This window comes from Caloenas nicobarica, chromosome Z (assembly GCF_036013445.1).
Source record: "Caloenas nicobarica isolate bCalNic1 chromosome Z, bCalNic1.hap1, whole genome shotgun sequence".
Taxonomy (NCBI): Eukaryota; Metazoa; Chordata; class Aves; order Columbiformes; family Columbidae; genus Caloenas; species Caloenas nicobarica.
In genome coordinates, this window is record NC_088284.1 from 27,653,908 (window position 1) to 27,671,992 (window position 18,085).

General features: G+C 39.7%; 1 protein-coding gene across 2 annotated transcripts in view; it reads right to left on the reverse strand.

Annotated features, from left to right (window-relative positions):
* The window catches only part of PDE4D (phosphodiesterase 4D), a 351,064-nt gene that overhangs the window by 91,758 nt on the left and 241,221 nt on the right, over nucleotides 1-18,085 (reverse strand). For both annotated transcript variants that reach the window (XM_065655406.1, XM_065655407.1), the window contains exons 3-5: nucleotides 7,312-7,348; nucleotides 3,288-3,361; nucleotides 2,075-2,124 (exon numbers count right to left, since the gene is read on the reverse strand). In XM_065655406.1, coding sequence (XP_065511478.1) covers nucleotides 2,075-2,124; nucleotides 3,288-3,361; nucleotides 7,312-7,348 — 161 coding nt within the window. The remainder of the gene's footprint in view (nucleotides 1-2,074; nucleotides 2,125-3,287; nucleotides 3,362-7,311; nucleotides 7,349-18,085) is intronic.

Genomic DNA, 18,085 nt, shown 5'->3' on the forward strand with positions numbered 1-18,085 from the left:
TCAGTCTCCGTTCAACAGTCAAAATGAATTGTAGCCATTTTCATGCTTTATAGTGGCTTAATATCTTTCCTGTATCATTAAAATGTTTTAGCCACTTACATCCAGTGCATGCAGGACCCATCTCACCCAATTCAACACATAATTTGGGCACAGCAACTCCAGCAGCAGCTCTGAGAAATCAGATTAAACTAAATTAGATTAAACTATCCTTACTATTCTTTGCCTTCTCTTGCTTCCTTTGAATTTCTTGGCACAGAAGCATTTTCCAGATTACTTGCAGCACTGACTGCACATCCTTACTTCTAAATTTTAGAACTTCAGATGATTTATTGCTTCTGATGTGTAGAGTGCACTTTAAGGATTAACTGATTGGAAAACTTCAGATTGGGGAGAATTTAAAAAGAGCAACAGTGTCTTGCAGCAGAGTGTGTCTTGGGTCCTACTGTCTGAGGATCTGCTTCTCCTGCTGGAGAAAAGCAGCTGACCGCAGGCAAACAACGGTGGGAGAGAATTTAAGGTAGGATCACTGTGTGCTCACATGCATGAATAGCTTCTCTTCTGGATATCACCTTTTCTTTTACTGTCAGAGATTTTACTGTGCTATAAGCTTTCTAAAGCTAGTCCCTTGGAACCAAAGAAACAGCCCTATTTTCCAGTATCTCCATCTCCAGGTAAGATAATGGACTTCTGGATGACTTCATTGTATGAGAAAAATCCCATGATTAAAAAATGGGTGTAACGTCTACCAATAACAGAATTGTCTCATGGAGAGTAATTTTAAAACATCACCCAAAATTATCCCTTAAATGAACACATTTACAAAGGATTATGATTATAATTGATCTGAGTATTTATCTGCCTTCCCTTCCTATTTATTTAACTACCATGAATTCAAGTATGATGGCAGAACATTTGTAACGAAGGATGCTTTTCTCTTTATAGAATAGATTTAAATATTTAACCCTCTATTTCCTGATGAACCCTATACACAAATGCTGAGATTACAAGATGAGTTCCTAGGAAAATAACATTGTACAGAACTGACAAGATTAGGTCTTTTAGAGGGAAATATGGATATTGTGTGAGGCTAGATGAAAAAAAAACTACCAATGTTAACATATTCCAGAGCCTGAAGACACAAAGTATTGATCATGGCAAAGCCACACTTCTCTCCTCAAAATTGCTGAAGTACCATTTCTTCCTTGAGTTATAAAGCTATTATACAATTAAAAGAAAAGAGCTGTTTTGAGAATTCTGGAAACATTAAGATTTTGGTTTAAATGATAAATTGTCTATTTAGTAAGAGTCTGTATGCTTTAATCAAGAGGCAAAGCAAATGCTCTTTCATTCTGCCAACACAACGTAGAGAATGCAACTACTTGGAAAATTACACAGTGTGAGAACACACGGATTAAAATGACTTAAAAAATATGAGGTCAAATAAAGTATGTTCCCATAAAGATATGAAAGACTGAGTTGCCATAATAATAACTAAAATGCCACAGAGTAAAATTTTCAAAAGCACTCATATAGCTTACAATGCCAGTCCTATTTTCAAGTTAATGTTTCTTTAGAAATAATAGTGTATTTTATGAAGGAATTATTTTTCTCTTACACACCTACAAATAGTATAGAATTTACTGTCCTAAACCAGAAATTCAGTTCAGAAAATTTCTTCTCATTTCCTGAGGGCTTGTAACACAAAGACTTCACCTCGCTATAGCTACAGAACTCAATGACTTTCTACTACATTTCATTGCAAAGAGTTACTAATGAAGTTAATCATGACATGGTCACACACTGGTATATAAGGAAAAAAATGGGAAAGAACTTAAATTAAAACCAGTACAGTAAGACAGAAATCAGAAAGTTAACATGATACAACACCAAAAGTCACCAATTAGAGTCACCACAACTCAAATCTTATTTAATGAAACAGATATAGGGATATGAAACAATATAAGGTTATTATTATAAAATGCATGTTTCAGTGAGACTTTTTGTAAATAAGTATTAAATTTAGAAACCTCTGATGGTTTAATGGAGGAATTTTAGTGATATTAGTTCTTCTTACCTGTTATAGTTGCTTTGTTAATAGATGGTTGGTTACACATTGGTGATCGCCTGTTCAAAAGGAAAAAAAAAAGTTATAGGCCTGAGAAACTCACAAATGACTGAATCCTTGAACAATATAACAGAAAATACATTTCCTCAGAAAATTATTTGGGACTGGAATACCCTGACATTGCCAAAGAAAAAGTTCATTTGGAACAGATATTTCTTTCTAGTGTAGCAGGCAATTCACGACTGACCTCTCTGCAGACTGAGAACTCCAAGAAGAGAACATTTCAGGAACTTACAAGTTTATTAAAAACCTGCTGAATCATTCCTAGAGCTTATACATAGCTCGAAGCTTGATTTATACACATAGTTATCATTATGCTAACAGGGCTTACACTTCCCATGATCTCTGACCTGAAAGATTTTTTAAATTATTTTTCACACATTATTTTGCATATACCTTTCACAACAATCTCCAGGTCAAACAGTTCAGTGGACTGTTTTTGCCTGTTGAAGAAAGCTAGAAGTTGCTGGACTGACACAGCTGCGCAGGGATATGTGGACGACTATGAGCAGGGGCCACATAGGATTTGCATATTCCAACCAAGGGGGCTGGAAATATATCTTACTGGCACTGCATATGCAATGGTAGGCAGCTGTCTTTGGAATGGTAATTACTTCTAAGTTCTAGAGATGCACATTTGCACATTTTGGGTGAAGGAAATTACTGCACTACAAAATCTGCCAGTGTAACTAACGTTAATGTTAACTGTGACGCAGTAACACAATTGGAGAAAGATCATATTTATAATCATGACCTACTGTGGATAAGTGGGATGTCATCTTAGATGAGTTAGGCAGAGTTCTAGGTTCAGATCACGCTAGCAGCTCACAATGAGTGTAGCTGTCTGTTCACTTTGATTCATTTGCAAGATTCAGACTCTGTCAGAATGGTCATCTTTGAATGATCTTTGACATATGACTAATTTATTGAAAACCAAATAAATTGCACAAAACCACTCCAAGTTTATGCAAGGACACCAATGCAAGAGCAGTTAGTAGGCAAGGGGGCTGTTGTATCAGGTATAATAAACTTATTACTCATCCACATGTTTTATGCAGGTTTGGTGGCACAGAATGAAATCTGTAACATCTAATTGTTTTTCTTAGTTTACATTTAAAAACTATCACTGCGAAAAGTCCAGTGGCCAAAAATTGACACTCACTTGCTGGGTGCCCGATCTTGTAAATTGGTTAATGCAGCAAAGTTATTCCGTACAGTACGCAGGCTGGCCAGCACCTGGAACAGACAAAATGGTTTCAGTCTAAATTTCTGCACAGGAGAGACTGATTTATCTCTGCTCCACTATACTGAAAGAAAAAGGAAAGGACATTGCAAAACAACCATAAAAGGTTTCCAGTGTTGGTTTGTCTGAAGTATTTGACCATTATTTAACAATAACATGTCTGTAATACAAGGGCAATAGTTTATTTCTTTTCTTTTTTCTTTTTTTCCTCATAAACAAGTCATTATTTGTTTAAAGGCAGACTTACTTGAAGAGGAGGAAAGTTTTTCACAGAATACTACTTAGTTCTTTAAAATGACCATAAAAGCATTTGTGTTTGGAACATAACAGCCCATTGAAGCCTAATACTTCATGCATTAGACATGATTACAGATTTTTCCATTTGTGCTTCAGCCCCCACAAGCCTCAAAGAACAAAGAGAATGAGATTGTCTAGACTGCCAGGAAAAATAAAAGTGGGTGCTTTAAGGGGTGCAGTTGATTTGGGGATGTGGCGGAGAAGGCCAGAGTAAGAGGTAGGTATAATCTGAGCAACTGGAGAATGTCTTTGGCTCTCACAAGCTTTGCACGTTGGGAAAGATGACATAAATTAACTACTACTTTTCTGAACTTGATTTCAGGCAAGACAGGAGCTAATGGAGGCAGTAGAAGAGTGTCTTCTTGTTATAAGTGGTGTAGGCACTCTCTTCTGAAGGCATTTGGTTAAATGCAACAAGTTTTGTAGGATTGAAGGATAATAAGATGCACCTCTCTGAGTAGGGAGAGGCAGTTCACCTGATGTCAGAGAGGAACCAGGAGTCATTTGGAACCAAACAGGCAATGGGAGAAGACAGCAACACTAATCACTGGTGTGTCTTTGCAGGAGTTGCCCATTGTTGTTTCTCAGCCCCAAGTAGGCTGGTTCCCTGGTGAACCTGTCCTTGGGAAAACAGAGGTGGGAATGGGAATTTGGGTTCCAGAGGTCCGAGTTGAGAAGGGGAAAGAAATGTGCAGAGCTGCATGTTGCTCAGGGCAACATGATTATGAGTGGAGGCTAAAGAGCCTTGCTGGACCCATGCTCAGGTCCCTGAAGACCTGCAAGGGAGTGTCTCTACCGTGCCCATCACTATGCACATTGACTAGATATTTCCACTGTCTGAAATTATTAATCTCTCCTTTTTCAGGAAATAGAGACTTGAATGGTTGATTTATATGTCCTTCTATTTGTTCTTCTGGCAGGTGAGATAACTTTTGTAGTTCCAGGGGTGAAATGTTAGGCATCTGCCCTGCATCCCAGCTGCTTTAGCAAACAAACACATATTTTGACAGTTTCTGCAAGTGCAAGGCATCCTCACATACATAGCAATGAATGTAAATGTGACAACAAAAACATTTGCTACAGTGGAGCTAAATAACTGAATTTATTGTATAAATGTATTAATATTATAGTATAAGTACATACAATAATTAAATTTTTCATTACAATTTGCTTTAAGTGACAGTTTCTCTGTCCACAGAGGTTTCACTTGTGCTTAATGTTTTTACAGTTAGATTTGTAAGCAAAAAGCAACCAGTCACCTGCAAACCTCTTAAGGTTTAATCCCTAAGTAAATAATACTGTTTTCAAAATCAAGTTATATACAATAATTTGCAAGTGAATTAAAACCTTCTTGATGATAAAAATAACTACAGAATTGGTCCTTATACTTCAAATCACTCAAACTATTTTATTTTGAAAAGAGAAATTCTGCAAATAATTAAATTACAGCACTTGCTATATATGACAATATAGGGAAGTGCAACTGATAATATCCTTGTGACAGATTTTTTTTAAATCTTAGCTTACGAAATTCTATTTTGGTAAAAATAGTAAATTATCTTGTCCTAGGGTCAGATTCTATGTGGGGGACACAGCATGCCACCCTGCTTCCAGTTAAAAAATGCAGCCACACTACCATGGTGATGTGCTGAATAGTAACTGAAATTCTAAAATTGGAACTATTACCATGAAGTGGCTCATGATCAGATGAAACAAGCCTCCTGATCAATTGAAGAAAATACAGACAATTTGAAATAACTGGAACATGTGCTCCTCATGCCATGATATACTGCCACCAGGAAGCCCTGAATGGATTAAAATGGTACTCTGGCTGTTTGCAACACAAAATGCATCTACATGCTGAAACATTGTTCTAGGAAGACATTACAAGGGTGGTCTGTGTGATGTGTAGACATTGTACGGTCATGTGGGATCCAATTTGTGAAGTCCTGAGTGAGGCCCTACACTGCTAATGTAACTCAGAGGGGTGGGCCCTGTGCTTGGCTGCAGATGCAGTCTGTAGGCAGGCCCCACTGGGAGATGGGATTTTGCATGTTCAAATCATTTTTCGATAATGGTTACGTTTTTCCTAAGAGTCTAATCAGATGTCACTTCCCCTCTATTAGGCACACTCTCTCAACTGCATCTCAATTGCCCTGGTGTCAGGGAATGTGACGTGATAACTCACCCTTGTGAGTGCTCTTTCTCCTGTTCAATGCAAATTAAAACAGGTTGATTTAAACCACTGCTAACAGGGGTTTGCACTGAATTACTAAAAGCTCTCAAATAATCAGTTAGGGAACCTGGTGCAAGTAGCAATAACATTAAACTGTCGCTGCTCTAATTTCTGAAGCATGTCCATCAACACAAACAAGAATATGAAACCACCCTTAAAACAAATAGGATGTTTTTTCCCAGGAAAAAAATATCCATAAATGGGGTGTAATATTTTCTGTTTTTCTAGGCATACTATAACCTGTCTTATTTATGTGACATAATTTGTAATAAAAATTCAGATGACAATGAACATGAAATCAGCTATTGTAAATATTATTGGATTGCTTGACCACCATGCAATTTCCATGTTTTCTGTCCTCCAGAGTTAGAGTTTTGACGTTTTCTGAGGAACTAAAACCAGAAGTGGTTTTACTCATTTTTCCTCTTGCTTTTCCTGTAATTTTTTCTCTTCCGTTATTGTTGAAGTATATTTAAGAGATCTTAAAGTACTCTTAGAAAAGGCCCTGGTTTAATAGTTTATCTGCTAATAAAAGATGAAGGTATTCTTCATATTAAAGATTTGATAAGCCAGTGTCTTATAAACACTGTATCTATTTTAAATATAACTAAATCTATAATAACCTATTAAATTAATATAGTTTTGACAGCTGATCATTAGACCAAAGCAATCTGCATATTCAGACTGAGGTTGGACACCTTCTTTTTTGAGACTGCTGTATGACTCACCCTTTTTCTTTTCATTCACCTTCAATCACACATGAGTTCTAGATTTCTTTTTCCCCCCGTAATTACACTGAGTTAATTTTCATTTCTATCTATTATAGAGTAAAATCTACCATGAGTTCAAGAAATATCAATGTTAACTTTTCATACCTAACAAGATAGCTCTATTGCTAAAAACTGTGGAGTTTTGATCTAAATTATATAGAATTTTGAGTTGATATTATATTTTACACAACAGAATCTGAATGGAACAAACAAACAAACAAACAAGTAGAGATGGTTTTGTAAAGGAACATTAGTATTCTGGGCAAAACTTGCATCTAAAAATTACCTTGTATTGAATGCATAAAAGATGTCCAAAAGGAGAAACTGTAATTATAAAGAGCAGGAGAATAACAGAGAGCACAGATTTGTCTTCCTCCTGACTGTCTGCTACAGTATTTGAAAAGACATCTGTTGAAGGTGTTTATTGTGTTGTTGCACTTCAACTTTTCAGATAATCAAAAAGCATTAAAAAAGAGAGGTATAGATAACAGAGTGGAGGTTTACGACTTTCTGTTTAGATATTATTTTCCCACTTCAAGCAACCATAACTTATATAATATTAACAAAGGAAAACAACTGGCTTGGCGTTTGGCCTCTACATTGAAAGATCATGTGAGAAATATTGCAAAATTGTGCCTACCTGAGCAAATGGTGTTACAATCAAGTCATCTCCATGTCTGAAAAAAAGAGCAGAGTTGTAAGTTAGGTATTACAGAAAACTTATCTCACTGCTGTAACAGAAACAAAATCAGGTTTTACAATGCACTGTAGGTAACTCCAGTTTTATTCTTGACCAGTTACTCACTAGCACTGCTTTACATATCGTTTGAAAAGTAAATATCAACTTAGTTATTGCCCAGCTGCCTGGCATGTCTATGGGATGGCTGATGAACCAGCTGATTTCTGGGCAGGTGACCGACCACTCAGGACCGATCTGCAGAGATTTCATCCCAAAGAATGGTGGTGAAAATACCAGAAGTGACCCCACTGAGGTTTACCAGGAGGTTTGTGAGCACTGGACAGGTAACTGCAGATGGCTGGGCAGCGCCTTGCAGACAAACAAAAGCTTAGTAAAACTTTCAAACTGAGTCACACCTCTATAGCTATAGGGCGTGTGACCGAGTGTGTGCTGTTGCTGTGGTAATCTCAACCACATCATGGGGTGACGTATGGGCAAGGTGCTGGGATGACGCACTGCAGGGAGAAGGGAAGAAGGAAAAGAGGGGTTCCCTCGCTTCAGCACCAAAAGCTGACACTTGAAATGGTTTCCAAAAAATAGAGCCTTGTAAATACAAGTAAGATGAAAGGCTGTTGATCTTAAGAGTAGCACCTGTAGCACTGAGCATATGGAGTCAGACTTCTCCAGGGGACAATGGAGAGAGGGAAAACTTGGAATTTTTAGTTATCATATCTAGTATATGGCAGCAATCAAGATGAAAAGAAGTTTTCCAAAGACAAAAATCCAGTATGACTCTGTTTTTAATTTCCCTGTATTTTCCTGCAATGAATTTATTGTGATTAGCTACAAGTTGCAGCTTTCAGCAGAAATTACCGTTGCTTTGGTGTATTTTAGTGTTATTTGAGTTTAAGCACAAAATACGAATATTTAACAATGGATTTCAAGTCCATGAAAATCTAATCAGAAAAAGGATTTCTGAAAGTGAAGAAATAGAATTTTATTATTCTTATAATTTATATACTGTCCACAAGACAGTAATGTTTTTGCAGGTGTTGCAAGACCTAATAAAAAAGCAGTAAGTACAACTGGAGAGCCTGTAAGAATGAAATGAACTTCACCAATATTCATAATTATCATAATGCTTAATATCTGCATAGCTGTTTTCATTACCATCTCTTTTATTCCTGTTAGTTGTAATAAAAAATGGGTTTTTACAGACTCTGTGGAAGAAGTCTGAACTTTTAGCAGCATTTTGGCAGGAGTGGTTGGAATAAGGTGTTGTGTCAGGTGAAACCACAGTCCTAGCCTGGCTGGCAAGCATTTAAACCTGATCCTCACACCCAACCAGATGAAACATGGCACTGTGGAAGAAATATGGAGGCTTTAATTGTCCAATGAACCCAAATCCAATAGATTATTACAGACATTGTCAATCAGCCCAGAGCATTAATAAGGCAGGTAATGACCAGCTGGGTTTAGTATCTCTTCACATTTTCATTGGGTCACGAAAATATCAGGAAATGCCCTAGACTATCATTTCTGATCAGAATTGCTTAATGAGTTGCACAGCTAAACAAAGGCTTCAGCAGAAGATAAGCCACATCCATCTTCTCTTTTTCTCTCCTGTTCTCCAGTTAAACTGGCATAGTGTGAATATGTACATTCCCTCACTTCTAGAAAAACTATGCTCTTTATCTTCAAATTTTGTGAAATGGTATTATCTGCTGTGTGACAGCTGGCTTACCTGTTCCTCAGTGAAATCTGATCATTTTTTCCCTTTTATAAAGAATATTTTTACTGTTTGCATATAGCTACTCCATTTTCTGTTCTGTTTTGACACTTAGAAAGAGGCACAGCTCTGTAGACAAGGAATCTTGCATTATTAGTCATCTGAATGATTTCTGAAAAGATGGAAGAGCCCAAAGCTTCAAGTAAATTATTTGCCAGTCTTCCTCACGTCTACCCACTCTATCTGTTACTCAGGTTCTTTCGGCAAAAAAAAAGCAAATGAAGAGTTGAGCAAATTCTTAGTAATGAGTGTGTTTTCTAAGCAATCCAATTTTGCACAGAAAAGATCTAAAATTGATATGTCACCCTCCCCCCCCCTTTTTTTTTTTACTGATCTAGTTTAATTCCCATATTTGCAATGATGAAGGGGCGGAATCCTGGAGATGAAAAGTTTTACAAGTAGCAGCAGCACTGGACAAGAACAAAAGAATTAAATTGTTGCTACCTGTAAATAAGCCAGATAGAGTAGAGCTAGCTCTTTATAGCATCACAGGTATCTGTTAATGGCAAACACTCTGAATGCCCAATGTATGACACAGATTCACAAAATATCCAACAGTGCTTCAAATTCCAAGGCAACTGTTACAATATAGTTTTTAACTGTCAAAGTGCAGATTGGCAAAACTGGGAAAATAGGATGGTCCTTTTTCTAACCATTTCCTGTGGGCTTCCCTACTGGAGATGGTACTTTCTCGCTCTTCCGTTCAGTGCCCCTATTTGTCACCCCTTGAATGCTCATGCACTTTTAAGAGGCAACAGATACATGTTTCTGGGATTTCTGCCCAGGAGGTTTCCTTTTTCTTTTCTATAAAAAAGCATTACCACCCTCCTCTAATTTTCAAACAGCATTCTACTTGATCTCTTGCTGGACTGCATTTCATTGGAGAACACTGATAAAATACTGTAGCTTGTTATCTTCTAGAGAAGGTATTACTAAGTATTAATTTTATGCACTGAAATCAACTCAGGATTTCATCTTCACTTTTCAAATGCTCCTTGTTTGCTCAAGAGCAACAATTCCAGAAATTATCATTATTTTAGTGAAAATGTGATACTGAAAGTACAGATATCCACAACTTTCACAAAGCAGTTTAGCACACACCAGACTCACTTGAACAGAAAAGCAATTGCACAGTGTGATGCATAATCTTTAATCCACATTGGGCCAGGAAATCTGAAAAAGGTGAGAGTACTCAAAAAGCAAGCAGATGAGTCTAAAGCGGCTGTGGGTTTTCTTTTGTACAGGAGAGCAAGAACATATGATTCAATCAAAGTGCCATCGATCCACAGTGTACTGGTGTGTGGTAAACACTACAATGTATGACTATTCTGCTGTTTTCTTTTCAAATGATACAGAACTTGATACATGATTCTGTCTGGCTTCTGGACAGACTAGTGCCACACATCTATATACAGAAGCAAGGAGAGGGAGTGTAAAACCTGTGCAATATATCACAAGCATCTAAATATAGACAGAACTGTTAACCTTTAAGGTTAGAAGAAATTGTTCACATCGGTGTTAGACTCTGTTAACTAGAATCCCTGGCATACTTGTTCATGCCTTCATTTTTCAAAGGAAAGACAGACTTGAAAGCAGAATAATTTTCACATAGCCCACAAATTTTAAATGATCAAATCTACCACCACCAAAAAAAGACTGCTATAGCACACAACAGTCCACATGACATGTATTGCTGTTGCATAAAACACAGGCCAAATTTCCATTAGCAGGCCAAAGATTATATAATGCATTGCGAGTTATTTACTCTGTTAAACTGATAAAGCTTGGCCTTCTGCAAATTTTCTGGGTTTTCCTTCTTAACCTTTCCTATAGGACATGTTTGAAATTACCTTGTAAAACTTATCATCGTACCCTCCCTGCAGAAGAGATGGAAGTCCTAAGCTAAATCAGAAGTTAGATGAACATTTTCATCTGACTGTTACCAAATAAAAAGGACAAAAATTTTGCTTCCTTTCCTCAAGATTGGCATTAATTTGTCTCTTCTACTTCAATGAAAGGACAGTAATTAACTTTGCCCCACTAAAAAAAGGAACTTAGAGATGCATGCATTGGCAGACAGAGGAACAGGCAGGAAGATTAACACAAGGATAGATAGGGTGACTGCATAACATTTATTTCTTAATTAAGTTGAGATAATTTAATATAATAATCTAATAAGAGGAGTAGCTAGAGAGACATTCTTCAGACCTACCAGGATAGAGTTAAAAAAGAGAGGATTTTTTTTTAATGTGGTCAGAAAAAGTCAAGACATCCACGAAGAAGAAGGGAGTCCTAGACCTTTGAGACCACCAGAAATGTGAGTGTGCTCTTGCCAGTGTGGATCTTTGCAGGGAAAGTCTTGAGTAGGTTTTGTCTCTGTAGAGACCATAGTAAACTCGGATTAAGGCTTTCTAGTCACACATGAAGAATATTAAGTGAGTGATCCTGAGCACAGATATTAACAAACTGCTTAACAAACTTAATTTCCGTCTAAGACAAGGTTACCCATCTAGTTGACCAAGGGAAGCCTGTCAATGTGATCTTTTGGATTTCAGTAAAGCCTTTGATACTGTCTCTCACAGTATCCTCCTGGACAAAATGTCCAGCACACAGCTGGGTAAACACACAGTGCAGTGGGTGAGAAGTTGGCTGATGGGCCAGGCTCAAAGGGTTCCAGTAAATGGGGTTATGTTTGGCTGGCGACCATTCACCAGTGAGGTTCCACAGAGATCCATCTTAGGGCCAGTGCTCTTCAATGTCTTCATAAATGATTTAGACTCAGGACTTGAGGGATTGCTTAGTAAGTTTGCTGATGACACAAAATTGGGAGGAGCTGTTGACACTCTCAAGGGCAGAGAAGCCCTGCAGAGGGATATGGACAAATTGGAGAACTGGGCAATCACCAATCACATGAAGTTCAACAAGGGCAAGTGCCGGAGTTTGCACCTGGGACACGGCAGCCCTGGCTGCACATACAGACTTGGGGACGAGATGCTGGAAAGCAGCTCTGTGGAGAAGGATCTGGGGGTTCTGACTGATGGCAAGTTGAACATGAGCCAGCAGTGTGCCCTGGCAGCCAAGAGGGCAACCGTGTCCTGGGTGCATCCAGCACAGCACGGCCAGCCGGGCAGGGAGGGGATTGTCCCGCTCTGCTCTGCACTGGTGCGGCCTCACCTGGAGCACTGGGTGCAGTTCTGGGCACCATAAGATAAAAAGGATATATAGAGCTACTGGAGGGTGTCCAGAAGAGGGCTATGAAGTTGGTGAAAGGTTTGGAGTGGAAGCCATATGAGGAGCAACTAAAGTCACTTGATTTGTTCAGCCTGGAGAACAGGAGACTGAAAGGAGACCTCATCACGGTCTACAGCTTCCTTATAAGGGGAGGAGGAGGGGCAGGCGCTGATCTCTTCTCTCTGGTGACCAATGATAGGACCTGAGGGAATGGCAGGAAGATGCGTCAGGGGAGGTTTACGTTGGGCATTAGGAAAAGGTTCTTTACCCAGAGGGTGGTGGAGCACCAGAACAGGCTCCCCAGAGAGGTGTCACGGCCCCAAGTCTGACAATGTTCAAGAAGAGACTGGACAATGCCCTCAGACACACGGTGTGAACTGTGGGGTTGTCATATGCAGGGACAGGAGCTGGACTTGATGATCCTCGTGTGTCCCTGCCAATTCAGGACATTCTATGATTCCATGATTCTATGCTGATGTGAGACATAAACAAGATAAACAAGACCTCTGTCTAAGGGGAGAAATGTATTAAAGATATGAACACCAGTTTGACATTCTTATGGAGAAGATACAGTCAAAATAAAATTCCTGGTTAATCTTGATACAATTTTTATACCATAAATTATATGACTAGTGGAAAGAATCTTGATACTTTGTATCAGTGGTTTGCCACAGTCCTCCATTTGAATTAAAAACTCACTTAGCTCCTCAAGAGAAGTACTGGCTGAGGATGCCAGCCAGGCTTTAAACCCAACTGGCATAGTCTGTGTTGGATTCTCTGGCTACAAACTTGGGACATAACCTATTTGAAAGAATAAAGCTGCCAACAGAGTTTTAAAAGCCCTAGGGGACAGTGGCTGTCTGGAATCCCCACACTGTGCTCCACAGCAAGAACTGCGGCTTTTGTCACATTGTCACAAGAATTGACTTAATTTTTACTGAGTTGTTTTGGGGCATTTTTTTAATTAATATAGAAACATAGCAAACATAAAAGCAAGAGTAAAATACGTACTGTCTACATATAACATATAAATTAGGAAAGAAGACTAACATGAAAGTAGTCTCCTAATTCAACCAGAAAATCTATTGCAGCCTCCTTCTGCAGTGTATACAGCTAAACTGGGATTAAATGTGACATCCACTAATTTCTGTATATAAGGCTGATTCAGACTTACTGTCCAACAACATGCTATAAATACAGCTTAGATGAGACATTCATATTTTGCTTGCACATAAGCTGGAATATGAACATACTATGTGCAAAATCACAAACGGAGAACAAAGAGTAAGATGATAATTTACCCTAATTGCTAGGATATTTTTTTCCCAAATAACATTTTATAGGTGCAGCCAAATAAACACGTAAGAAACATATGAATTAGGTATGCTGAAAACATGCACATTGCCCAGATTCAGATTTTAGTAGAAATTAAATCGGATTCTAGGTTGTGCTGTGATACACTAATAGAAATATCATGTAATGACACTAGCCAGCAGAAGCTGTGCTCAAAGGACAGTGAACAGGGGTGGTGGCTGGCTGCTACATGTAGCTTGCATTTTATCATTATCTGTGTTTGGAAAATCCAGATGGGTTGGTTTGTAATATTGATTTTGTGGAGTCAGAAATCACAGTTCTCCAAATTAGTTTATTCTGCAGGAATAGTGTTTAAGTCATGTCATTTCAATTTCCAAAGACTTTGAAAACTATTTTTTAGTCCTAATATGAGATAGCTCTGGCCTGGCTCCAAAAGCTAAGGCTGACTGGGAATAAGCAGCACCTCTTAGTGTTGTGCCCGCATTATGGAGAATGTCAGAAACTGGATTAAAGCTTTTCCCAGACACTCAGTGAATTCTCAGTGATTTGCAACTCATTGAAAGTCTGAGCACCATTTGGAGGCTGATCAGGCACTTAAGGCAGCAGCTGGAGTCTGCAACACTGTGGGCAGGTTGGGATTTAGAGTTGAGAGAGCAAGCAGTTGAAATTGTTGAGGGAGTCATGAACTACAAACAGGGGGTTGTTTTTCTTGGAGCATTTCTTTATTTCTGGGACCATGTACCTTAAAGGATTTTTGTGAAGAGCTACTCAAAACCACTTGTTCTATCCCACAGTAGACAGAAATTTGGCCCTGAATGAAGCAGACTCTGATCAACTATTGTCTGAATGTTTCTGAACACCACATTTTATATAACACTGTGCAGTTATGTTCTCCTGATACTTCTTTCTAATATAGCAACAAAGCCTGCCCTAAATAGTCAAAAATATTGTTGTAATATTGGAGTTCTGGAGAGCTCAATCTACTTATTTTTGACTGAGCTTAACCAGATGGAAGAGGATTGTCTTGGAAAAGCCACAACCCCTGAAAAGGCCATTATCCCAGCCAAAAGAAAGGCTGGTTATAGTAGTTCTCCTTGCACTATCTAACTAACCAAGTTAGATTTAGGAAAAAACATCAAATGGGAAAAAACCTTTATCCAGCATAAATCTCACTAGCAAATACTGCAGATATGTGTTTCTAAACACCCCAAATAACTTCATATGGGCCACAAATCAAGTTACTCCATTATGGCATGTTGATGAAGAAAACAATACTTGGCTGCTTTATGATCAGAGATCCAAAAGACAGCTCAAAATATATGGATTATTACACACAGCTAATACACACCAAGATATGCCACATAATAATATATTTGGAGCTTTCCAGCTATATATGGGATATTTTGTACAAGAAAGCACTTTAATTTTTCATGCCAGCTTTTTAGCATGTCAGTTCCTGAGGGTACACTCTATTAGGTTTCAAAGAAACCTTTGAATAGTTGGAGTTCGTTCTGTTGAAGTCATTAGTGTTAGGTCACCTAAATGACAATCTTATTTCCAATTGAACTACATTAGCACCCTAGGTGAGGAGCTCTCTCAAGGCTTGGAAAGACAGAATGAACATATCCACTACAGACTAAAGGACTGGAAAGAAATGCTGAATATCAAGGTGTTTTTAACTCAGTAGTTTGAGATTTAGTCCAGGCAGTATCAGGAAGTATTATCTAGCTACCTGTGTACTTTACTGTGCGTCACCGGCTCCATATCACAGCACCTGCATTTTTGAGCAGTATAAAAACAAGACACTTTGCTGGGTGACAAGAGGAGCTAACTGTGTCTCAGTGATGGTGATCTGAACCAAGACCTGTTAATCAAGAAGCTTCATTCAGGATTGCTGGATGGGCTGGAATTAGAATCAGCTGACTAACTCAAAGCACGGGAATTATTACTATTTTTCCCTATTCTGTATAATAAACTACAGGAACACTATCAGGCTTCTTCTGTGTCCCATGAAAGTATCACAGTACCTCTGCAAGAGTTCAAGGAAGATCAAGGCCTCTTGTGTCAGACCCAGCTACTTCCTTGGTCAGAATGCTTAAACATTTTCCAAAGAGACTGCACTTGTACATCTGACCTGGTATCTGCCTGAGGAAATCCTGTAGGTACTGATGTAGTGGGCCATTACAGAAGGATGCCAGCATGATGTGCGAGATATGAAAACACAGGACAACTCAAGGAATCACCTGTATCATATTGCCCCAAACAGTTTACCAAGGTTCAATGCTTTAAACATATATCAGACCATTTAGCTGACAGAGGAAGTTCCAGTTTGGTTCTGTGGACAACCCCCCTGCCTACCTGCTTTTCTTCCCCCGGTGCCCCTGCATAATTGATTTGAGGCCCTGGATCTTGAAGGAGAGGTGAGGATGTGATGGAAGGCCTGTCTACGATGTTAAATAGGAAGAGGCAGTTGATAACATGCCTCAGGACTGCTTCCGATAAGAAAGAAAGAAGGGTAATTGTAGGAGCAATTCCCTTCTGAGAGGAACAGAGGGCCCAATATGCAGAGTTGATCCTCATCACAGGGAAGTGTGCAGTACCTGGAGCCCAGATCAGGGATATCACCAGGGCACTCCCCAGCCTGCTGCACTTGACAGATTACTACCCCCTGCTGATCTTCCAGACAGGTGGGGAGGAAGCTGCATCCTGTAGTCTGAGGGGAATGAAGAAGACTTCAGAGCCTTGGGACAGTTGGTGAAAGAGTCTGGGGCGCAAGTGATTTTCTCTTCCCTCCTTCCATTTTCGGGTGATGATGTGGGACAGAATAGAAGGATCCAGTCCATAAATGCTTGGCTACAAGACTGGTGCTACAGGCAGGGCTTTGGATTCCAAAAGATACCAGAACAGACAGTAATACATGGGAAAGGTTTATCTCACAGGGGCAAAAGGATGCTGGGACAGGAATTAGGAGGGCTAATTTGGAGAGCTTTAAACTAGATTTGAAGGCAGATGGGGCTGTAGCTGGGCCTGCACCAGCGGGACAATGCTGTAGTATTGATGAACACTGGATGAACACAACTTTGGCCTTTTCAAGCAATTGCAAAGGGAAATCCCATGGGACAGGGTACTTGAATGTAAAGGGGCTCAAGATAGTTGGTTAGCATTCAAGGACTGCTTCTTCCAAGCTCAAGATCAGAGCATCCCAACAGGTAGGAAGCCAAAGAAGGGAGCCAGAAGACATGCTTGGTTAAACAGGGAGCTACTGTGCAGACTCAAGTGGAAGAGGAGAGTTTACAGATCATGGAAGGAGGGGCTGGCCACTTGGGGAGAACATAAGGCTGTTGTCAGAGGATGTAGGGAGGCAACTAGGAAAGCTAAAGCCTCCTTAGAATTAAACCTGGTGAGCGGGGTCAAGGACAACAGGAAGAGCTTCTTCAAATACATGGCAGATAAAACTAACACTAGAAGCAATGTAGGCCCACTGGTGAATGAGGTGGATGTCCTGGTGACAGAAGATACAGAGAAGGTAGAGTTACTGAATGCCTTCTTTGTCTCTGTCTACTCTGCCGGAGGCTGTCCTGAGGAGCCCCGTACCCCTGAGGCTCCAGAGGGAGTCAGGACAATGGAGGAGTTTGCCTTAGTTGATGAGGACTGAGTTAAGGACCAGTTAAGTAATCTGGACATCCATAAATCCATGGGTCCAGGTGGGGTGCACCTGCAGGTGCTGAGGGAGCTGGCTGAAGTTATTGCTAGGCCACTCTCCATCATCTTCAGTAAGTTGTGGGGAATGGGAGAGGTGCCTGAGGACTGGAGGAAAGCAAATGTCACTCCAGTCTTCAAAAAGTGCAAGAAAGAGGATCTGGGTAACTATAGACCTGTCAGCTTCATTGCCATCTTCAGAAAGGTGATGGAACAACTTATCCTTGGTGCTGTCTCAGGGCATATCAAGGATAAGAGGGTCATTAGGGGCAGTCGGCGTGGCTTCACCAAGGGGAAGTGACACTTAACCAACCTCATAGCCTTTTATGAAGGCATAACCAGGTGGATAGATGATGATAACGCAGTGGATATGGTCTATTTTGATTTCAGTAAAGCATTTGACACTGTCTCCCACAGCATCCTCGCAGCTAAACTGAGGGAGTGTGGTCTGGATGATTGGGTAGTGAGGTGGCCTGGGAACTGGCTGAAGAAAAGAAGCCAGAGAGTTGTGGTCAGTGGGACAGAGTCTAGTTGGGGAGTGACCTTCTGGAGAGCAGGCTAGGGGAAAGGGACCTGGAGGTCTTGCTGTACAGCAGGATGACCATGAGCCAGCACTGTGCCCTTGTGGCCAAGAAGGCCAAAAGCATCCTGGTGTGCATTAGAAGGGGGGTGGTTAGCAGGTCGAGAGAGGTTCTCCTTCCC